Source organism: Vipera ursinii (assembly GCF_947247035.1).
Source record: "Vipera ursinii genome assembly, chromosome: 2".
NCBI lineage: Eukaryota > Metazoa > Chordata > Lepidosauria > Squamata > Viperidae > Vipera > Vipera ursinii.
The window spans coordinates 66977884-67002761 of NC_139513.1; the positions used below are offsets into that span (position 1 = coordinate 66977884).

The 24878-nt window shown below is 41.0% G+C and overlaps 1 protein-coding gene across 2 annotated transcripts in view; it reads left to right on the plus strand.

Annotated features, from left to right (window-relative positions):
- Positions 1-16651: 16651 nt before the first annotated feature.
- Positions 16652-24878, plus strand: part of PPM1M (protein phosphatase, Mg2+/Mn2+ dependent 1M) — a 28848-nt gene continuing 20621 nt past the window's right edge. For both annotated transcript variants that reach the window (XR_014491299.1, XM_083353414.1), the window contains exons 1-2: positions 16652-17008; positions 24326-24455. Coding sequence is in view for 1 of the 2 variants with exons in the window: in XM_083353414.1 (XP_083209540.1) it covers positions 16725-17008; positions 24326-24455 (414 nt within the window). In the remaining variant the exon portion in view is untranslated. The remainder of the gene's footprint in view (positions 17009-24325; positions 24456-24878) is intronic.

Below are 24878 nucleotides of genomic sequence, written 5' to 3' on the forward strand. Positions count from 1 at the left end.
GCGAGATGAGGGGCGGCGCTGCAGCGAGGCCTCCGTTCATTGCCGTCGCCCCCCCCCGGACCTAGAGTGAGAGCTCCGCCGTGTGGGAGCAGCCAGGGGAGGGAGACACGCTTCAGCGCGGACGCAGCCCCAGCCGACGCATCTCAGGTTTCTGGTCCTTACGGAGGAGGAAGAGTAGCAGCTTTGGCCCTGCTGAGCTGTTCTGAGAAGAACACTTTGCTGGAAGAAATATATAGTCAATACAAATATATAGTCAATACCAGGGCTTTTTTTCCTCATAGGACGCTCAGAACGGAGTTCCGGCACCTTTTTTGGATGGAACCTTGTAGGGTAGGCAAGGCAGGTTGTGTGACGTGTGAGTTCCGGCACCTTTTTCTTTTAGAAAAAAAGCACTGGTCAATACAAAGAAAAGAGAAAGAAGAGGAGCAGTTTGGAAAGGCCAGGCAGGAGATAACCAGCTTGGGGTGGTCCTACATCCCAAAGTGGGCTCTTGTTAGTGCTGCCGTATGCTGAGAATTCCATAGCATTATCTATCTTTGTAGAGGGACGCGGTGGCTCAGTGGGTTAGGATGCTGAGCCTGTCGATCAGAAGGTCGGCAGTTTGGTGTGTCGAATCCCGAGTGCCGCGTAACAGAGTTGAGCGCCTGTTACTCGTCCCAGCTTCTGCCAACCTAGCAGTTCGAAAACACGTAAAAAATGCAAGTAGAAAAATAGGGACCACCGTGGTGGGAAGGTAACAGCGTTCCGTGCGCCTTTGGCGTCTAGTCATGCCGGCCACGTGACCACAGAGACGTCCTCGGACAAGCGCTGGCTCTTCGGCTTTGAAACGGAGATGAGCACCGGCCCCTAGAGTTGGAAACGACTAGCACGCATGTGCGGGGGAACCTTTACCTTTTATCTATCTTTGTATTCAGCTTGATGAAGAAAGTTAGCTTAGTGTAAGTAGCTAAGGTTCCAGGTTAGAAACTGGACAGAAAGCCAGCTGGGCCAATCTTAGCTCTAGCCTTAGGAAGGAGGAAATAGCAAACCATTTCTGAAATCTGTCCAAGAAAGCTGCAGAGACTTGTCCAGGCAGTCACCAGGAGCCAGAATTGAAAGTGTACACTCACACACACTCAGTGGAAAAGGCCTACCTGCCTTTCAAAAGAATCAGACATTTCATTGGAATTTCCATGCAGGACTGTGGAGTTGCAAGACTTCCTTTAGACTAGACTAGAGGGCGAGAGAATACAGTGAGCAACTAATTAACCAATCACATCTTATTGTAGTTGGTTGTGGGAATCTAACCTTCAAGGTTTGTTTAAGATACACTGTTTCTTTTGAACCTAGACATGCAATTGAAAAAATGGTGGTTAAATTAACAATGACCTGTTGTGCAAATACAGCCTGTATTGTATGTGAGGTTGCAGAATGTAACAGCCCAAACCATTCAGAAATTTTTATTTATTTATTTTTATTACATTTATATCCCGCCCTTCTCCGAAGACTCAGGGTGGCTTACAAGCTTAGCAGTATCTCCAGTGCCAGTTTAATGGTTAAGGCACCAGGCTAAAAACCTGTGCCAATAATCTCCAGTGCAAGTTTAATGGTTAAGGCACCAGGTTTAATCTGCAAATAATCTCCAGTGCCAGTTTAATGGTTAAGGCACCAGGCTAAAAACCAGGGGAGCATGAGTTCTAGTTCTATGAAAGCTAGCTGGGTGACTAAGTTAATTAGTCTCTCCTAGCCCATCCCACCTAACCATGGTGGTTGTGAGGAAGAAGGGTGTGCTGGATATGTGTGCCGTGTTGAATTATTTGTAAAAATAATAAAAGTGGGATGAAGAAGCTTCTTCAGTTCTGACTGAGTGGTGGAAGACATCATCCACCATTCAGTCAGAACTGAAGCAGCTTATTAGATAAGAAGTGAAATGTCTTCAAGGAAAAACAAAGTCCAGTTGTGTTTTGAAGAAACACCTTTGGGACAATAAAAGTGGAATGTAATAAATAAAATAAATCTAAGAATAAGTAGGAAAACAGAAGCTTCTTTTTCAGATTTAACGGTTTGGATGAAATTGGAAGATCAGTTGGGATATTCTCTTCAGTTAAAAGTTTAGTAGCTCACGTGTCTGAAAAACAACTGCGTTGCCTATGGTGCTACAGCAAGGGTGTCAAACTCAATTTCATTGAGGGCCGCATCAGCATTGCGGTTGCCCTCAAGGGGCCGGGTGGGCGTGGCCTACTGGGTGGGCGTGGCTAGAGTGCATATGGCCTACAGGGTGGGCATGGCCAGCTCTACATCGTTCGCATCAAGGGTGCCTTTGGGGGCCTGGGCAGGAGTGGGACAGATCTGAGGGTCTCTGGCAGGAGGAGGGTCTCTGGGCCAGGGCCAAGGCAGTGGGGGCCGTTCCCTCACTGTTTCCAGAACGGCTTCACGGGCCACATGAAACCACTTTGCGGGCCGGATCTGGCCCCTGGGCCTTGTGTTTGACATGTCTGGTCTAAGGTGTACTGCCCATTTTGGAAAATAAGATAATAAGGTATCTACCATAGCAGTATGTGCTGGCAGAGCTTTTCCTATGTCTATATTCCCCTCCCCTCTCCCCTCAACTGTTCCCCATCTTCCAAAGACTCCCAATGTCTGTTTCTAACTGGCTTTGCTGTATTTCTCCTGATTATTTTCTTCCAAAGCATCACAGTGACAATTAGCAAGGCAGCTAGCCCACGCTACCTTGTCAGGTAAATTCAGTTTTAATTGCCACTGTATTGCAAAGGCCAAACCCTAGGAAGAGTAACCAGCATTGGGGAAGGTGGGCTGCAAGGACAGGGTAATATTTGTAGTATCTACCAGTTTTTTGTTTTCAGATTCTTTGTTATAGTCACTAATAAACAGTGGTACATAATGTACATTCACAATTTACCTGAACTAGATAGTTTTTGGAAAAAAGGTATCTAAACAGTGAGTTAGGGAAAGGTTTATTTAAGACAGGCATGTCAAACCCGCGATGTCACGTGACATTGCATGACGTATCTGGACTTTTCCCCTGGCAATGGGATGGGTGCAGTTTTGGCATGATGCATCTGGCCTGCGGGTTGGCAGTTTGACATGCCTGATCTAAGAAATGTTTTTCAATTATTTTTAAATTTTTCTCTTAAAAACTCTTGTCACTCTGCTAGCCTTATTTTCTCACCCTCCCCACAATATAACAACTGTTATTGGAATGAGTATTGCTGTAATAATGAGGGGTTAGCCTTGCTTCAGATGTATGCGTCTGTGTGCATTTAGAGTGTGAGAGTTTGGGTAACTCAAAAAGAAACACACACTGAGATTACAGGTTGAAGATTACAGAACAGTGGAATAAAATTATATGGAATAAAAAAAGAATATACTTTGGGTGGATTGTAAGTTTCCAAACATCCCAATGTCATATGGTTTTTCTTTTCAGCAATAGTGATTTAGAACTCATACTAAATCTCTATAGCTAAGAGCCTGTCAGGTGCTCTTTAACTGGAAGAGTTCCCCTCAAGTGACTGCTGGAACTACAGAGTCCATCAAAAGGGAAAAGGGAGATGAGCTGAAAGAAGAGACAAGTGATGAAAGCCCAGAGAGGATCAGTCTAATCAATAGAAGCCATGTTACAAAGATCTGCAATTTAAGTCCTTTAGACAAAGGATACAGAAGTACATTCCTTTTTACTAATGCTTTGGGTGTTTATTGCCTCTAATTGGCAGGAGATTATAGATGCAGAAAGCCAGAGCATGCAAAGCTGAATTAAAAATAATGGCTCCATCTTACAAAGGGGTTTCACTGAGAATTCAGTAACTTTTCCATGGGAATCATTTGGCTGTCAATTTCTTCTGTATGAATAGTCTCCTATGGGAAGAATCTGTGTTTGTTTTGTTCTGGTAACAGATAATTGGATTGCTTCTTCATAGCTTGAAGAAGCGTTAATGGTTCTTCTGTTTCTTTAATTAGGAAATTTTGCAAAAATGACGGTGTGTTCCATGTTTAGATGTTACTAAACAGATTAAAGGATATACAAGAGTTATTTTTCTGTTTTTCAGTCTCTGAAAGTCTAGTTCAGTACCTTGCTGATTGCTAGTCTTTTTTTTCATTCTGTTATGAACTTCAATGTAATTTGATTCTCAACACACTTTTTTTAGATTTTCTAAATCCTGGTTATCCTATTATTAAGTCATAATATGATTTAGGTGAGATTTCATAGAATTACAATTAGAAATGACTATAGTGATCATCTTGTCCAGTCCTCTGCTTGGTGCGGGATCCACTAGAGCAGGGGTCCTCAACCATGCCAACTTTAAGACTTGTGCACTTCAACTCCCAGAATTCCTCAGCCAGCTGGCTGAGGAATTCTGGGAGTTGAGGTCCACAAGTCTTAAAGTTGACAAGGTTGGGGACCCTTGCACTAGAGCACCAGTTCGCAAAAGGTTTGGGTCCCTTTATAATCATAAAAGTGGTTGAGGACCCCAAAGAGCTTTAATTTATATGGGATCTATCTGTCCATCCATCCATCCCGCAGAGTCAGAGTTGACTGCTGACAAGATCATTCCAAGATTTCCGAAGCAGTTGGCAATTGCTTGTTTCCTCGAGCTGAGACATAGTGACTAGCTCAAGATCACCCAGTTGTCTTTGTGCCTAAGGCAGAAATAGAACACATGTTCTTCAGGTTTCTAATGAGGTGCCTTAAAACCACTACACCAAATGTGCTCTCCTATCTATATTAACTATACTGGAAATTAAAATCAAGAAATACTTGAGAACTGCTGCCCTAAAACATGTCTGATAAAGATCTATTCAGCCCCTCCACAAAGACCAGCTTCTGCATAAAGACCACTAGAACATTGTGTGAATCCAGTAATAGCAGTTAGTTCACTAAATCGTGCTTGAAACTTTTAGGCAATACAGGAACCAAAGTGAATATATTGGAAAGTATACTCAGAATAAATGCTAAAGAGTAAATAATATGTATGAGATTTGTTACATTTCATTAAAAAACAGGGTCATATTAATTATCCAGATTTCTGCCACTTTTAGGCAAACCATTTGAGGATACAAAGGCATTTCATGATTTTTTTCTTTTTTCTTTTTGCATACTATCTAAAGTTTTTCTTTAGTGTTCTATTGCCATCTAGTGGATTTTCAGATTTGGCCTTTTTTTTTTACTGCAACAGATAGAAGCTACCTCCTTTTGTAGAAGGGTGCAAATGAAATAAGTTCTGATGAAATTCCAAAATCAAAAGGTGGCAAGATTCCATCTGAATCTTCAGAATCTGAGATTTATAAGCAACAGGCCTTGCTTATAAATGACTTGGCAATAGGATAGAGAGGCAAGGTGTGGAAATACCATACATCAATACTGTTATACAGAAATGTCACAACTGTCATCATCAACATGCAAAGCTCAACACATTTCACTGAAAAACTATTCTCAGCAAAGTCTACAAGTAATACTCAAATTGTCTGAATGGATCCAAAGAAACAAGATGAACAATAGATAACCTTAACCACCTATGTTTCATCAAATTTAGTATGATTTTAAAAGACAAATAACAACGTCAGTGAATCAAGTGAAAATGAACTTGAAGAAAACAAAAGTCATGTATAGCAATTATTCCCAATCTTTGACAATAAAAAGTTGAACATCATGAATTGGGAAGTTCAATAGCTGGATCCACTGATTACATGCCATTTAAAGTCAGTTTTTGCTAGATGGATGACCATATAACTTTGATTAATAAAAAAAATCCACCCCAGTCAAAAGATTATCATGAAAGGTGTTAGTAAAGAAATTCTGAACTGAAACTGGATTAGAGAATGTTTGGTCAACTTTATGTTGCATTACAAAAGCATGATATTAACCTAGTTCAAGAGGAAATTATTTAATCAATGGGCTGATGGGATTGCAAAACTTGGCCTTAAATGCAAATGTGATATAGCAGTTGAAAACTACCGAAAAGTCTAGGAAATGGCAAATGCTTAACATATCACGAGGGACGCAGTGGCTCAGTGGGTTAGGACGCTGAGCTTGTCGATCAGAAGGTCGGCAGTTTGGCGGGTCGAATCCCGAGTGCCGCGTAACAGAGTGAGTGCCTGTTACTCGTCCCAGCTTCTGCCAACCTAGCAGTTCGAAAGCATGTAAAAATGCAAGTAGAAAAATAGGGACCACTCCGGTGGGAAGGTAACAGCGTTCCGTGCGCCTTTGGCGTCTAGTCATGCCGGCCACATGACCACGGAGACGTCCTCGGACAAGCGCTGGCTCTTCGGCTTTGTAACGGAGATAAGCACCGGCCCCTAGAGTCGGAAATGACTAGCACGCATGTGCGGGGGAACCTTTACGTTTACCTTTATAACATATCACAAGAAAAGAAATCATGGATTTGCCAACAGTTATATGACATAATTTACCACTTTAGTATGTTTTAATGAGTTATTTTGTATTATATATATATATATATATATATATATATATATATATATATATATATATATATGCATAAATGAAATAAAATAGAACATGTAATGAAGTAGGTAGTTTCACTGAAATGGCAGTGGACTGGCTGTATGATACAATGAAGAAATCAATCCTAGACAATAGCAATCCTCGTATCTATAGAAATGCTGGGCAAATGATGTAACTCAGTTCCAAAGGTATTTAACTGGAAAGGTTAAAGCAACTGAGGGCATCATGAATCGGAATCAATTGATTTGGCATGATAATGTTGATGCATGTAGATCTACCGTGAAATAAGCCTCATCAAATGATATGAAATAAAAATAAATTGGAATAAACCAGCTTATGGCTTAGATTGGTATGTGAATCCAATCAATACTTGATGGATCTGCATGCATCAGGGCACTGGCTCTAGGAAAGTAGGAGATCCTTTTCTCCTGGGTCTCTTGAAACAGATCTTTCCATTCTATTTTTACAAGTAAAGACTGGGACTGTGTATCCGGATGATTTGGCAGTAGAAAACTACAAGAGAACTTTTCAGCACTGTGGGACACATTGCTGTCAACCTTGTTAGAGTTTTACAGCTTTCCAGCGCAAAAATAAGCCCACATTCAAAATGAGCAGGAGGCATAGTTTAGAAAAACTTTTTATCTATAAAATATATATAAACATGATACATACAGTTTCATTCAACTTTGGGGAACATCAACAACTCTTAACTTGGAGATCAGAAAGAAACAGAGAAGATCAAGACAAGCCCAGACCTAGACTGGATCACATGCCTCACACAGCCGATACTGTGTCTTAATCAAAAACAGTTCTCATTGGCTGGTTTGTTGCTATGGCTATTCTAGTTCATAAAATGTCTTACACAGTGACAAACCTCAGATTCAGTATCCTGCAAGAAAAGCACAACTTCAGATGAGTCCAGAGTGCATAAAGGTGTGTTTAAGGTGACTTTGCCTCATTTGTTATAGTTCAAAAGTGTTCTAAAATGGGATTAAAATAATAGAATATTATTAATAATAGAAATAATACACTCAGTATTGCAAAAATTGAAAACTTGTTTTATGCGAAGATGAGTCATTTTTCATCTCCCAGTTACCTGAGAACAATTCCAGGATGTGTAGAAGGATGGATCCCCCAGTTACGAATCTTGCATGAGGTTGCGATGGAAATTCAATTTGGATTATTCCCTCCTTCCCTTGCAGAAAAATAAGGCAAGCAAACCTACCTTCCAATCTATTTTGATTCCAGGTGCTCCCATGCTCACAGGTACAGTATTCTTGAAAGCAGTGTAGCATTGTTTGCCATTACCACCTTCTGGAATTTTATTTAGTCAGTCAGCAACCAGGAGCAGATTAAGCAAATAGCTGTTGCTGAGGCATTCTTTTCATTGTGTATGGGGACATTATGTGCTTGCTTAGTCATTTGTAATATCCTCTCCAATGGAGGTAAGTACAAACATTAATTTCCTCATGCTCATTATCCCAAAACCTGGGTGAAAGGTTATAAAAAGAGGAGGAGTAGGGAAAAAAGAGTTATAAGATTTATCTCTTTTTTTCCAGTTTTCTTAAGTCAAGTTCCAGAACATAAACCTTCCTTGCCATTAAGGCTCCCCTGACTGTTTGGAGTCATATTTTCCTGACCTGTAATTATTTAGCGGCAATTTCTTAATAAACCCTTTCAAAATTTATGATCATATAGGCATCTCTCTTGGTCTTTTCCTCCTTTGGTATCTATCCTGCAAATTCTAAATTAAGTGTCAATATACAGATTAACAGAAAAAATGCCATATTTTATAAGATGCAAAAAGGTTTAAATTTTAAATGTTTCAAACTTAAAAAGTGGGTTCCAGCTTTTCCAGAAATATTTTTAAACATCCTGTACACCTTTAGTCTAATTGTTATTAATTTTATATCTTGCTTTTCCCTATCAAAGGTTCAGGTAATCACAAGTAGTCCTCACTTACCTTAACAACTAAGATTGGGACCATAATTTCTGTCACTGAGCAATGCAGTCACAAAGCTTTAACATCACTTGTAGCTTAGTGATGGAAATGCTATCACTTCTGGTTGGAACGATTAAGTGAGGAGTCACGAGGTTACCATTTGTAACCTCCTGCCAGTTTCTTCATTCACTGCTTGTAGGAAGCTGGAAAAGATGATTACAAATACAATAATGTGACTGCAGGGACACTGCAACGATTGTAAGAATGAGGACTGTTCCACTTGTTCAGTGCCATCATAAATTTCAACCGTTACTGAATAAGTGATCATTAAGCGAGGAACACCTGGCTCGAAGACCTGGCTCTTCGAGCTTTCTGGCCTGGACTGAGAGTATTCACTGGGGTTTTAATTGTATTTTAATTTTTTTTAAAACCCCATTTATATCCCGTCCTTCTCCGAAGACTCAGGGCAGCTTACAATCTAAAGCACAAATCAATGTGCTTAGCAATAATTGTAATTGGGTTTTAATTTCAAGGTTAGTGTAATCATTTTAATTGTTTTTAATTTTTGTAATTTGCATTGTTTTTAAAAACCTTGTGAACCGCCCTGAGTCCTACGGGAGAAGGGCGGTATATAAGTCTAATAAAATAAATAAATAAATAAACACCTGTACATGAAGGCTGTGTGTCATTTTATCCTCAATTGTGAAAAACTGTAAAATGGTCATTCAGGTATATATGATTTGATTCTGGCTTTCTGAAGCCAGGTTTCGTGGTTGCATTCTGGCTGGGGAGAACAAATGCTGGTGGCTCCTGTACGCCTGTGGTCCTTGTCTCCCTATTTGCATCATTTGCTGCCTTTCCAACTCTGATTGCAGGAAACTGAATTTCCTGCAATTTCAGGATGGGAAACAGAGAAAGACAATCCTGAATATATGCATATTGCAATTACAAAATAAAGGACAGCTACACAACTTTTCCCCTAAGCTATATCTTACCCCAATATAATGTGGCCTCATTCACTATTCAGCCCTCAGAATATCAAAAATACTAAATGCAGCCTTTACCAACTAAAAAGTATATTGATTGTTATCTGCGGGTAGGATACTGAACACAACTAACTGAAGTCACAGATAGCCTTGAATTATGACAATTGGGACCAAAATTTCTGTTGCTAAGTAAGGCAGTTTTTTTTATGTGAACCATGCCCAATTTTACTCTCTTTTGCCACAATGGTTAAACAAATTGTCACAACTGATAAGTGAATCATGCAGTTGTTAAGCAAATCAGGGATCCTCATTGAATTTGCTTGTTGGAAGCTGGTTGGGAAGGTTACAAATGGCGATCACACGATCCCAGGATGCTGCAAACTTTGTAAATACGTGTTGGTTGCCAAGCATCTGAATTTTGTGGGGAACTGTGGGGAATGCTATGGTTGCCGTAAATGCAAAGTGTAAAGTCACTTTTTGGTGCTGTTGTAACTTCAGATGGTTGCTAAATGATGGGTTGTAATTTGAGGATGACTTGTATTCAATAAAGGATGTTTAAACAAGCCATGGTTTAGTTTGGGGTGTAACCATTAACTTAAATGCATTATGTGAACCACAGCCAAGGTCCTACTTTCTTATAGCACCTGTCCCTTTGAATGATCTCCACTCTGACAGTCCAGTTGCCCTGTCTCTTCTGGTCTTTTGGAAGGCAGTAAAAAAAAAGTTTTTTTCCCTGGGAAAGCATTGGGTTGGGGTTAGATGTGTCCATCTCAGGCGGTTATATGATGCCTTTGATGGCTGGAATGTAACTTTTTATTTCTGAACTATTGATTAAAGTTTGTAATTTCACATTAGCTGCCCAGTGTTGCTTTTCAAGCTGGGTAGCCAAATACATTTAATTAATGCCAAATTCATTGTGAGGGATTGTGGGAAGGGTAGGAAAGGAATAGAAGTACCAGTCCTTTCAGATAGGCCAGATGAAGGAAGAGACACTGCAAGGACTACTAGAACTGAAGTCAACATATCAAACAAAATCAAGGTGGGGTATCTTGAATGTCTTTCTCACTCCCTTTTTCTGTCCTAGGTCTATATTTACTTAAGATTTCTACATTCATTTTTCAAAGTTATCTCTGCAGCCCTTTTACATGAAGAGAGCATAGACATAAATGATCCAGAGACACTAAGTAAATGGCAGTTTATCTCATAAAGAGCAACTTAGCTCAGGTGATAGCCCAGCTATCTGGGATAAAAACATTTCAAAGTCCTGAGACAGGCTCTGCCTTAATTAACCCACTATAAACAAAGCTGAGAAACCACTTATAACAGTGATGGTGAACCTTTTAGAGACCGAGTGCCCAAAAACCGGTCCCACCCCAGCTCTGCCCCTGCCCCGTCCCCCACCCTGCCAGACCACCCACCGCCTCCACAGCCCGCTGCAGATCGCCCAGGCAGCCCAGCAGTGCCATTGGCAGCTAGACTCTCCGCCCGCGGCCTGCAGCATCAACTGCGCGCAATGGGGCCCAAGGGTGGATTCTTGCCCTGCTGCCATGTCCTTGGCTGTGCTGCTCCATGTGGGCTGGGCTCAGGGGTGACTCTCCTCCTGGGGGGCTGCTGGTGAGGGGGCTGTGGGGGGAGGTGGGACTGGGGTGATGGCGTGCATGCCCACAGAGGTGTGAGTGCTGCCCCTGGCACACGTGACATAGGTTCGCCACCACTGCCCTATAACAATTTCCAAGCTTTGTGTTTATTCCAGACTAGTGTTAAAAGATCCCAAGGGGGGTCATGACATTGAATGAACTCTATGACTTAGCAGAACCTTGGTTGTTTCTCATTATTTCAAGCAAATAGTGATATCATAAACCTTTGATAAGTGTTGTACAAGGCAAAGCATCAGAAAGAAACTGGACAGGAAATATAGAGACGTCAAACGTTAAAATCTACTCAGATGATGCTCGATTATGAAATTAGTGGCGGCATTGGCAATGATGTTATCTGAAATGAGTCAGCATGTGCAACACAGAAAAAAAGTGTGAATTCTGTTATTTGTGTCTATTTCTAGCAACTCTCTGGTGAACAAAATTTAAAATGAAAAAGCAATATAGAAACCCTTTCCCTCAGTGAAAAATGGAAACGGCAACCATGATAAAGCCACATAAATCTCTGGAAGCCAGCAACCAAGTAGCAAAACATATTAGCTTCCTTTTTGGTTTTCCATGTGCCCACCCTGGAAGACATATCAGTGCAGAGGTGAAGATATTCTTGAGTTACAACTGCTGAAATTTTGCATTGGCTGGTGTCTAGGATTGCCCAGGTTGTAGTTCTGTTGGGAAGCACCCAGCCTGGCAGGAAGCTAGCCTGGAGTTGCTGGGCAACTGCAAAAGGGCTAGGGTAGATCTCTTCCCCCCGTCCCCCAAGTATCTTGCAGCTTTATCTGATTGTGCCCAGGAGTAGGTCGCCACACTGGTGAGATTCCTGTGTTAGAGGCAGAACACAATAAAGGAGTTAGCTCGAACTCTGCAAGGATGGGTCTAGTTGTTTGCAACTGATACATTCAGCAATACATGATAGATGTTCTGCTCTCCATACATTGGGGACAGAGTAAGTGGGCACTCAACTCTCACGAGCAAGCATAGCGTGTACTATTGTTGGTTGTTGCATGGCATCCCTTTCATTTCCTATTTTATTTGAGAGACAGCTTATTTTCAGATAACTGAAATATATCTAAACATTAGCTATAGATCAAAAATAAAGTTGTATCAGTGGAGAAATTCTGAAGAAAGGGTTCCTGTTTAGAACATTATAGTAGTTTTCTACTGCTGTATCACCTATTTGCTTTTCTTTTTTACATTACGTTATTCTTTAATGTTTTAGAAACTAAGCTACTTAATCCTTGTTTTTTATTAGATTACTACTCTTCACTTCTTCATTTATTACTAAGTGTATTTTTGTTACATTTGTCTAGGAAATCATGGTTACTTCATTTGTTCTGTGGGTGTTGTGGCACTAATGTATTGTTTCTATTAGAACGTTGGAAGACTTCTATTTGCTAATCACAAGATTTCACTTCTTAAGTTATTAGTAACTGTATCTTTATTTTTGTTGTTTTCTAAGAAACCACGGTTACTTCATTTTCACTGTGAGTTATTGTTTTGGCACCAGCTTATTACTGAATATATAGGGACGCGGTGGCTCAGTGGGTTAGGACGCTGAGCTTGTGGATAAGAAGCTTGGCAGTTTGGCCGGTCGAATCCTGAGTGCCGCGTAACAGAGTGAGCGCCTGTTACTCGTCCCAGCTTCTGCCAACCTAGCAGTTTGAAAGCACGTAAAAATGCAAGTAGAAAAATAGGGACCACTATGGTGGGAAGGTAACAGCGTTCCGTGTGCCTTTGGCATCTAGTCATGCCGGCCACATGACCACGGAGATGTCCTTGGATAAGCGCTGGCTCTTTGGCTTTGAAACGGAGATGAGCACCAGCCCCTAGAGTCGGAAACGACTAGCACGCATGTGCGGGGGAACCTTTACCTTTACTATTACTGAATATGAATGTGCCTTTGAAGTCAGTTATTCTAATAAAGAGGTTTGGGCAAACGTGGAGTTGACAGACTGCAAATCATAGCACATCCAAGGCCATCATGACTTGAAGACTTCCCATCGGTTTCATATACATACATTTCCTCTCAGTTTTATCTCATCTGTGTAATCAACACCCTTCTGCTTTTCCTGCAGGTCAAACAGCTGGCAATGATCAAGCTGCTTGATTCCTGTAGTGATTTGTTGTGGTCACATAATGATCCATGTATATTTATTTGTGAGTTGGTATTTCTAGATAAGGCAAACAATGTTGCCCTGGGGGGAATAAAAAGTTTGTCTTTCTCCTCTGACAACATTCTCAGCCTATGAAAGATGAACAGATGGCAAATAAAAGAAGGCTACCAATAGAGGTTAATATTTGTAACTCAGGGTTGAAATGAGGAATCCTTGGTGTGTTCTGAGCAGGGTTGTTTTCTTGCAGACATTTCATTACTCAAACTAGGTAACGCTGACGGTATTTCCATAATTATTTATTTGAAACAGTGCTATTCTAAATAATAATACAGAATCTGCATAGAGGTTTACAAATAATTTAAAATAAAAAAACAGAGATGTTACTCAAAGGACGCGGTCCCTAAGGTGATCGGGGGCACTAAACATCCCAGATGGTCTCAAAAACGTGGACATTTTGACTTGTCCAGATAAAGCTAAGCAAATATAATTTAGGACCTCACAGAAGGAAGGGGCATTTCAAACTTCCAGTGGTTTTTTTTGGTTATGGTTTTCTTATAATTTCTTATAAGAATTATGTTTCCATCAATTAAACCCTCCTATATGGTTCACAAGATCCTCATCAATAAAGATATGCTTCTGTTTTGCATGCCTTCACTCCCTCTGTTCAAAGAGGGCTCTTCATTACCCCATCACAGCATTGTCATACATTTTGGTGGCATTCTTCCCCAGTTCTTCTCTGTTAGCATTTATCAATTAGAGCCTCTCTGTATCTAAAACCAGCCTTTCTGCCAGCAAGGAAACGGTGCTGAGTTGTCAAATTGACCAACAAATATTTTATAATTAGATTCCATAATGCACAGAACTACTTATAGGCTTCAAATGGTGAGAAGGCATGACCATGACTAACCAAAGATGTCATTTCCTATGAAAATCCTCTTTCTACATTATTAGTAAAGGTAAGGTAAAGGTTCCCCCGCACATGCGTGCTAGTCGTTTCCGACTCTAGGGGCCGGTGCTCATCTCCGTTTCAAAGCCGAAGAGCCATTATTACTATTGTTAAAAGTGAAAACCAGTGCTTTGAACTGGATATGAAAATCAAAACAAGGAACTAAACTTTTTAAGTCTTATTTTGTTGAATCAAACCAAAGACTATTTAGAATGGTATCCTGACTAAAAGAAAATCTAGTTTGAATAATAATTTACTAAGTTTGTATGCCATCTGACTCTCAGCAGCAATGTGTGGTTTACACCACTCCATTTGGTCATCAGAGGTGTAGGGATTATGGATCTGATGGGAAATATGGTGTGTATGTGCACACACATTTTCTAAGAGGGCTAATTTTGTCTAGAATCTTTGGAAGTTATTCAAGACAGCAATCAACACTTATCTGCAACGTCTATCGCAACTCCGGATGGTTATGAACTCACCCAAGCAGAGAAATAGTATGAATAATAAGCTCAGTTAAAGAAGTTGTAAGAGGAAGGAAAGATTTATTCAGAAAAGAGAAGCACCATCTACTCATGAGACTATAAAAAGAAACATGTACTTGGGCAAAAAAAATGCAAATCAGATTATAAAGGATGCAGACGTGAATTTGAAAAGTAACAAACCATTTAAACCATTTTAAAAGTGTTGAGCAGAAACAGCAAAACAGGAAACTGCAAGGGAGCCAATGAGTTGGACTGCTTAAAGTATCAAAAGATGTTTTCTCCCCCCCCCCAGCATTTCATGTGTTCATATTTTCAGGATCATTTATGTTTACTGTATATGCTTTTATGTGGTTTTATGAAATGTTATGTAGGTCAGCCTGAGTTGTGCTGAGTGGACAGCTTTATAAATAAATAAATAAATAAACCTTTATTGTCAAAGTACAACATGTGTACATTGAGATTAACTGAGCCTCCCCCCCTGCTCTCTAAAAAAATAAAATCTCTTAAGACTGGATTTTCAGACTGGATTTTTCAAATAAGTATAAAACATTTCACACTGAGGTCAGAATTGCTAGGTTGTCATATATCCATACACACACATACAGATACTAATTTGGAGAAGTACAGTTAGTCCTTGTTTGCCTTGGATAACCTCCCTTTGGCTTGGATAACCTCCCTTTACAAATAGCATGGTAATAAATAGTAATTGAAAAGAAAACATTTCCCCACCAATGTGCACATTTACAACTATGAAAGCTTAAGTTTGAAACTGATTACGGTCTGGTCAGTTTCAGGCAGTTCAGGGAGGGTTCATATCAACTAATTAAGGTCACAGCTGATTTTGTTAACTTGTGACTAGCACTTTTTAGAGATGCGTGGTGCTGCTGAGAAAAGTAGCTCGGAAAGAAGACCTTGTCTACGCAAATGTCTCCACCCTGAAAGGGGACTGATGTGGATCGATAGGGGTAAAGTCAGTGCTTTTTTGTAAAAGAAAAAGGCGCCGGAACTCACATGTCATACAACCTGCCTTGCCTACCCTACAAGGTTCCATCCAAAAAAAGGTGCCGGAACTCCATTCTGAGCATTCTATGACAAAAAAAAAGCCCTGGGTAAAGTTATTGCAGATTACCCCACTACTTTTAAAACCAACATCTGCTTAGCCCTGCAGACTACCTCGGTGTAGTTTTCTTTCTCTTGAAACGGACTTATCCGAGCAACGTCTGGTGGAAAAGAGAAGGGGTCGTGCTGCGGTTTTTGATGAAGGGGATCCTAGATCTCAGCCCGTCTGAGCACTCTGGACCAGGGGTCTTCAAACTTAGCCCTTTTATGACTTGTGGACTTCAACTCCCAGAATTCCTCAGACAGCGTGCCTGGCTAAGGAATTCTGGGAGTTGAAGTCCACAAGTTATAAAAGGGCCAAATTTGAAGACCCCTGCTCTGGACAATAGGTAAGCCGGTCAGCCTAGAGAAGGCCCGGGGGGAATGTTTGCGCCCTCCTTCACTAATTGCAGGTTCGCATCTCACCAGGCTCAAGGTTGACTCAGCCTTCCATCCTTCTGAGGTAGGTAAAATGAGGACCCAGATTGTTGGGGGCAATTAAGCTGACTTTGTAATAATGCCGCTTGGGGGGGGGGGGCGAAAGCCCTAATAAGCAGGCATATACATAGAATGAAGGCTATTGCTAAGCACATTTGATTTGTGCTTAGATTGTAAGCCGCCCTGAGTCTTCGGAGAAGGGCGGGATATAAATGGGATTAAAATAAAAAATAAAATAAAATAATTCCCTCGCCAGGAACGGCGGGAAGAAGACCCCTTTGGGTTCCCTAGAAAGGCAAGCTCGGCCAGCCGTCGTTACGAAACTGTGGATGAGCACATCGAGTGAGTCCGAGCAGTTTCCCGCCCGGTTGCAAAGAGCAACAAACTCAGGACGTCAAGAGCGGAGGCCACAGAGGCTCAGCCGCGGTTGGCTAGTCGCGTGTACTACTCATTGGTTGCACGGTCGCCTCTCCTCCTCCTCCTCCTCCTCCTCCTCCGGCCCTGCTGCTGCTCGCTTGGGGTGGGGCGCCGCCTCAGTTAGCAGTCCGTTCAGTTCGTAGGAAGAAGGAGAAGGAGAAAGAGAAAGAGAAGCAAAGGGATCGGATGGGGTTTCGGTCACCTCCGTTAATGTCTTCAAGCTGGTTTAAGAAGTGCTTCTTGAACGGCGAGACGAGGCGCGGAAAAGGCGCTGCTGAGCAGCAGCAGCAGCCACGAACGGAGGAGGGAGGCTCGCAACAGCCGAAGCCGCCGCCGCCGCCAGCTCCTTTGCAATACAGGCGGCCCAAATTCCTGCGTGGAGCTGTTTGCGCGGAGAAGTTGGCTGGGAAGCGACCCATCTGCTGCCCCTGCCGGGACAGGCCTCTCCAGTGGAACACGGGCTATGCCGAGTGAGTATTCTAGGCACCCTCGGTCAGGGGTAGGCAACCTCGGCTCTTTTAGGACTCGTGGACTTCAACTCCCAGAATTCCTGAGCCAGCACAGCTGGCTCAGGAATTCTGGGAGTTGAAGTCCACGAGTCCTAAAAGAGACAAGGTTGCCTACCCGTGTTCTATACTGTTACTGTTTATTTGAGCTTATTAATTATTGCCCCCATATCTAATATTCATAATATTAGCCAATCCAATTGAGGAAGGACTATATATTAAAAAAGCACTCTCTTTCTCTCTCTTGCACACCCACACCCACACCCACCCCTCTTGCACATGTGGTATATAAGCCCTATATCAATACCTATACCTACTTAGGTTGCACACCTATACTGGGTATGTCATTAGAGTTTGGGAGGAAAACAGTTTAGGCGGGACACAGAGAACTCTGTTGTTAACAACTCTGTTGTTATTAAGTGAACAGTGAAGTGCTTAGTCATTTATTCACTTTCATTATGGGTTCTTCTTCATTATCTGGCAGCAATATGCAATTGCCTACCCCTGCCCTAGGTAGAAGGCCGCTTGCCAGAAACAGGACGGGATGCAGAGACGCCCCCGTGTGAAACCTGACTCTTGCTGCCTCCGGGCTTGGTGACTTTTCTCGGGTGCTAGTTTTTTGGGGGGTTAATCACGGGAAGGCTGCACACTCGCTTCAGGGACGAACTAAAATGTTGCGTGTGTCTGTAAGCAAGCTACAACAGCAGTCGCGCATCTTGCCAGCCCTTTGAAACGTGCCCCTGCTGCTGTTCTGCTGAAAAGCAGGCTTATTAATTAAAGTGGTAGAAACTGCTATAAAGTATTTCAGTTTAATAAGTCTGTTATTCCGGTCTACCCCCGTGACATGTTTAGCACGTTTTTGTACATTCCAGCAACTGCCCTTGAGTATAAGAACAAATAAAAGTAAGACAAGAATAAGGCAAGAACAACAAATGTTGACTTTGGGGTATGAAAAGAGAGCTAGACTGTGGGAACGGCCAGAATTTGGCTTCCCAAGAATTTGGTTTCTCACCCTTCTGCTTTTCCAACCCCCTTAACCTCAAGCTCTTCACTTGAGTTACAGTGAGAGCAAACTCTCCTGGCTCATGGGCAGGCTGGCATGTGGGAGGTTTGGGAAACGCTATGATAAAGCCTTCACATATATCTTTTAGTACCTTGTTTTTGTATGATCTCAGAGGCACCTGAGAAATTCTCTCTGTGTATCCAATTATCTATGTATGCTATGTTGTATGAGAGGGATGGAGTTTTTTGTAATGTTGGAGGTGAATAAAAAGTTCAGCGGGCAGTGCTCACGGGGTTTTTTTCTGGAGACGAGGCTGCCTGGCTGGTTCAAAGCTCTCTATCGACTCAGGTCTGAATTCCTGTCCCTTCGTCCGAATTTCTTTCCCCTTCACTAGACATCCAAATATGAATAGTGCCAGGGTATTGAAAGGAAAATGTGTCCCATTGTTTTTCCTAATCATGAGTCTGGAAAATTATCAAAGTTAGTTTACATTAGCATGGGCTGACAGGCTTTGGTTAACATAGACTTTCTCAGCCTTAGTTTATCACAATTTTAGAAATTAGACATTATTTATGAGGTCACCCATTACTTTGAAATTTCTAAAAGATATTGTTAAACTAGGGACAGAGTACCCAGGATCATATTAATATCTACCTAGTAACTGCTGCCAAGGAATATTTGTATTTAGGAGGAGTTCAAAAACCAAAACTGCATTATGACAGCATCTTTTATACAATAATCAGGTAGGCGTTGTTTGGGTATTATAAAGTGTTTTATGGCAAAACATTATGATAGTTATTGCCAATGGTATTGTGCCATAATGTAATACAATATCTGGGGTCTTATGTGCAGAAAATTAGCATAAAGAGAATTTTTACTTGTATGAGAGTTTTGTAATAACTTTATGAAGTTAACACATAACTTCACCAGTTGTATTTATACTAGTGAAGATTCCTATCATTGTGTTTGCCTAAAGAAAATGTGGGCTTCTAATAGCTGCGGGGCAGAGAAATGGCTTCCCTGGAACTTTATCTGCTTTATTACACAGCTGCTGGTTGTTAATTTAATGGCATTAGCCTAGGTTTGTTGCTAATTCCTTTTCTTGCAAGGATGTTTTAAATTTAGGAGCACTGTTAGGAGAGAGAAGAGAAAAATGGGAGTTTGGACTTCCCCATTTATATTTGCCTTCATTATTTGCATTTGAAACCTGATACTTAGACCATAATTTAAACCTCTTTCTGGGGTTTTAGAGGCAGTATTATGTTCAGCTTTTCCTGGTGTGACATCTGCTACCTTCTTTGAACCAGTATAACCTCAGTATCTCTGCCTTTAAAATTTCTCAGTGAGATGATTCGAACATACTTGATTCCAGCTAAATTTATATTCTGTTTTTCTGTCCATGCAACGCTTGCAGCATTATTGCAGATAGAGCCCTATTCTCCATGGAGCTACTCTTGAAGATGGGTTGAAAATTGCAACTAGCTAATTGCTCCTATCCAATAGTTCAGTGGGGTTGGAAGTCACACTGCTATATTCATTGCCTGTAAAGCCGCTGGACCCAATATAAATCAGCCGGTCACTTAGGATCAGGGACTGAAAATATTACACTCTTTCCCAGGGCAAGTGATGAGGAAGGGTTTTCAAAGGTAAGGACATTTTTTGCTTCAGCAACTTCATCATTCAGAGGACAACAAACAATTCTTACAAAGGAGTGAGATTTAAAAAGAATAAAGTAGTGAAGAAGTGGATGAGTGTTTTTAGGTTGTTCATGCCTTTAAAACATTAATTGCCAAGTATACTGCAATAAATTAAATGCTTAGTTTGAAAACTACATTTTAAAGGGGAAAAATAACACATTGCTTCAATGAGACAGATTTTTCTCTGTTCCAACAAGGGAGTGACTTTGATCAAGAGTGCAGCAATCCGTAGTGAAACAAATATGCTGTATTTCTATATCAGGCATGTCAAACTGCCGGCCCACGGGCTGGATGCATCATACTGAAACTGCGCCCACCCCATTGCCAGCAATGGGGAAAAAGTCGCAATACGTCACGTGTTTGACATGCCTGTTCTATATGATCGAATAAATCTCCATTACCTTTTAAAACAGAGGATTCATAAAATTATCTTGAGTGTCTTCAAATATTATTCAAGCAGGGATTCTGTGGCTTATTGCCATGATGTCATATCTTTATTGTATCTTTATTGTATCTCGTTCTCCTGCTTTTAATTCCTCTCCTTGGAATTTCTTCCATTTTTTCCCCCCATTCTCTAATAATGGGCCAGCATAGAGAGCAGGGGTGTCAAACTGCCGGCCTGCAGGCCGGACGCGTCATTGGGAAGCCACGCCCACCCCATTGCCGGCAATGGCGAAAGAGCAATGATACATTGCGCGACGTCACGTGACGTCGTGAGTTTGACATGTCTGATATAGAGTATTTGCAGCTTTCCACATGATGCTTTGCTTTGCCTTTTTTCCCCTCGTTTGGGCCACCCATTCCCTTTTATACAACTGCTTTTTTTGGTTTGCTGGTGGCTCCAGAGGTTCCAAAACACATACTGTAGCTCCTCTGACACCTGTTTCAAGGTTGCAGCTTTATTGGTAACTCTGCTGATGCTGGGTCGTGGGGTGGGGGTAAAGGTTCAGTGGGGAGGACGTGAGAGAGGCAGAACAGATACCTGCATTTTTTTCTAAGCAACCAGTGCCAACACTCAGTGACAAAGAAATACAAAAAGTTCATAATTTTCACAAATCCATATGGCTGTGAAAGTTGAACACTAAAAAAGAGGGAGAAAAAGGTGATGCCTTCAAATTATGGCAAATTATAGGAAGAAAAGGACTGTTCCTTTGAGGGGACAATTAGCAAGCAATTGGTTGAAAGAAGGGGAAGGGGAAAATAATTGATAAGGTGAATTGATGAATCAATTGATGAATCCAAGAAGAGTTCTATGGAGAGTCTCAATCATCCAGGTCATGGTTTAGTTTATTAGACTTATATACCGCCCTTCTCCCGTAGGACTCAGGGCGGTTCACAAGGTTTTTTAAAAGAAACAATACCACAATTACAAAATTTAAAACAATTAAAATGATTATATTAAACCTTGAATATAAAAATCCTAATTAAAAACCAATTTAAACCCCAATTAATACTCTCAGTCCAGGCCAGAAAGCTCAAAGAGCCATGTCTTCAGGTCCCGGCGGAATGAACGGAGGTCAGGGGCAGTCCTAAGCTCTACAGGCAGCTGGTTCCAAAGGGCCGGCGCACCCACAGAGAAGGCCCTCCCCCTGGGTATTGTCTGCCGGCGGTACCCTGAGAAGACCCTCCCTGTGGGAGCGCACAGGACGAAGGGAGCTTGATGCCGGCAGCAGGTGCTGTCTCAAAGGTGCTTTTTCCCCCAAAAGATAATTAGACTTTCTTGAACTTTTCTTTGAAAATGATTTGCTTCTTATCCAAGAAGCTGAAGAAGTGAAGACGCTTCTTGGATGAGAAGCAAAATGTTTTCAAAGAAAAAAAACCAAGAAACTCCAATTGTTTTTTGGAAAAAAGCACCTTTGGAATCCCAAGAAGAGCTGTAGATTGTTGCTGCAGTCAGTTGAAGAGGGAGACCACTTGCCCATATAGTTAGTTAGGTTCTATTTGATATGGCTCAACTAACTATCTAAAATATTGAAGATAAAATATCCTTACTTGGGCAAAGTTGATTTAAGATTCATCTTGGTTGATAACTTTGAAAGAAAGGAACAACACTAGGTCCTTTCTGTGTGTATTTGAAAATCAATTACCTAACCCATTACGTAATGTGTGCTACTGGGATAGAGAGATTTCTTAAGATGTTAATATTGTTCATCCTTCATGTCTGTGCTTTTATATTTCTTTCCTGTGCGACTAGCTTCCGCTCTTGCCAGAGTTGCTCCCTTTGTGTGACAAAGGATTGACATCATCAGTTTTGTTACGACATAAATATTGAATCAAAAATTCTGTCTTTTGAAATAGAGTACACTGTGTGTACATGCTGATTAAGAAGAAAAGAACATTTTGCATCTCAGCTATTTCCTGTGTTTATGAACTTTAGCACTGTGAAACTGATTTAGAGGAAGTTGGATGGATGTGAGGGTGATCTGGCTGCAACATCTGTTACCCCATTGATTCCTAGGGTTGATTTGGCTGCTCTGACTGACTAGGCAGGTGTCCCCCTTCCTCATGGCTCCTTGTGTGTCCCTTCTGAAGCTGTACGCTAGGTGGAAGAGGACAGCCATCCCAGGAGGTTTATGGATAATTCATATTGGGGGAAAAATCTCCCTATCTGAGATCATTTAAAGGGACACAGAGCAAGGCGAGAGGAGCTCATCTCCCAAATGGAATTCACAGATATATGAAGAGCTCTAAGAAGTACAATCAGATTGGGGTAATAGCTAAGCCCCGTGTTCTAGTGCCATGTTAGGTACAAAGCCAGACAGGGGACCTTAGGCTAGTAAGTCTCAGCCCTAGGAAGAAGGCAAACCACTTTGGAAGTTTGCTAAGAAACCAGCAGGGATTTGTACAGACAGCCATCAGGACTTACACTGATTTGAAGGCACACACATAGACAAGAAGTCAAACAGCTTTGTTCAGCCTAATTCTGCCTTCCCTCTGCCCCATGAGGTTTAGGTTATACCTTCCAGAATTGTCAGTATAGCTAGAGCTGGGTGGATGTTCTGGCCTTATAGTTTGAATGCATCTGAAAAGTATTACATAAGTACCATGAGATATTGCCAGTTGAAAGATTCCTTCTCTACTTGTATGTTGGAAACCACTTTGTTCGTGCTTTGATTATTCCTGAGAGTTCTCTGTTACCTTGTGTTGTTGCTGGTACAGTACAGTACAGTACTATACTTTGGCATTATTGCATACAGGCAGAGGCAGACTATTTCCATGTCATTGACAATATAACTGTTGGTTGTGTCCATAGAATCACAAGTTATGAGAGTCTGTAAATTGGGCTTAAGTTCATACCAACTTGTGGAGATTTAAATGTGCTCTCTCTACTTTACCAGATTTGGGGCCTGAACAGTTGTGATTGTATTTCCCTGTTAAGATGTATGATTGCTTAATGCGTTGACATTGTCTGAAACTTGATGATGTATTAGTTGAACTTAGGGATTTCTTGTAGAACTAGGATTCATGTTATTCGACTTAATCAGCTTATTTTATTTTAGTCTTATTTTAGCTTACAAAATCTTGTACCATCAAAGCAGTTAAGCTTACAGCAACTAGAGAAGCTGGGAGATCAGAAAATTTTTCATATCCTTTATAGCAGGGGTGTCAAACTGCCAGCCCTTGGGCTGGTTGCATCATACGGAGGCTGCGCCCACCCCAGCTCCGACAATGCAAAACAAGTCACGTTATGTCACGACACGTCACCTGACGTTGAGAGTTTGACACCCCTGCTCTATAGAGATAGAGGTCCTTAAGGTTTTAAACTAGGTAGGTGACTTGCATGAATTAGATTGCGTTTAGGAAGTGAATGGCTAATTATATAAAGAGGCATAAATTAAGGGACCAAAAAAATACAGATTACAAGTTGATAATCCTCATGGCCTGTCTGATAGTTTCCAACATCTCCTGTTATTTCTTGTTACATACAGTAAATCTAGAACCCATTGCTAGGAGTTTGCCATTGTTAAAAACAGTTAAAAACAGATGGTGGATAGATAAAACTTGAGAAAGGCCCTAGCCTAGTGACTCTGCAATTGTTCAAAGATAGGAGCACTATTTTAGGCAGAAATGTCCATGCCCAAAAGAGAAATGATGAGTTAGGAAACGGATAGGATTCTTGTAGAACTGCAAAGAGATGTTTAAAATCCTAGTGGGATAAACCGCTGAAGATGATTTCCACACTGTTCTTATGGGGCTCATAGAATCTGATAATGAATAAAGGAAGAAGAAAAATGAAACAAGAATCATCTCCTCTCTGAAGCCCAGGAAGACAGTGTGAATATTAAGCAGAAATATTCAGGACCCCAATTCCACTGATTTTTGTTCTTAATAACAGACCAAGATTTTGTTGTGCTGTGCTCCATATGTGTCATTTGAAATAGTAATTATTAGCATCTCTGTCTAAAGCAAATCCCACCCAATTCATTAGACAAGACTTTCAAGCAAATATGTATAGCGCTACAGTGTAAAAGATACACTAATGATAGATCAGGCTTCCTTTACACAAATTAATTGGGCTTGTTTTTATCTGAGGCATGCTTCAGTTATCCTGTTTTGAACTATAATTATTTGTTTCATCAGAACCGTTAATGCAGAAAAATCAGAATTTAATGAAGACCAAGCAACATGTTGCCAAATTTCTATCAGGAAGAGACACTTTGGGCATGGCAAAGAAGAGGATCAGGAATGGCTAATTTTGTGTTCTAATGAGGTGAGTTCAGAGATCAAAATCAAACATGCTTCTTTTCATTAAGATATATTCCACTGTTTTAGGATAAGGAGGAAGGAATTGAATGATAATGTGCCCAACTGGTTATGTCTCATTCTTTTCATTCCATGGAGTTGCAAGAATTTGAACTTCTTTAAGGACAGAGAGGAAAGAACTAGGTAGAACTGCAATTACCAGCTGCCATGATAGGCTCCAAGATTTTCTTTAAGAACCTTTCAATATTTATCTTGTGGGACTGTTTTTCATTGCCAGATTTCTTTTCAATGGGTAATCGTGTGGTAAGAAAAAAAAATCTTTTCAATATAGACTGCATTGTTCTGCAAACCATTAGAGTATTTGAATAGCAGCTTCATGCTGGTAACTATGAACGACTTGTTTGGTTCTTAAATGTGTTAGTAAACCATT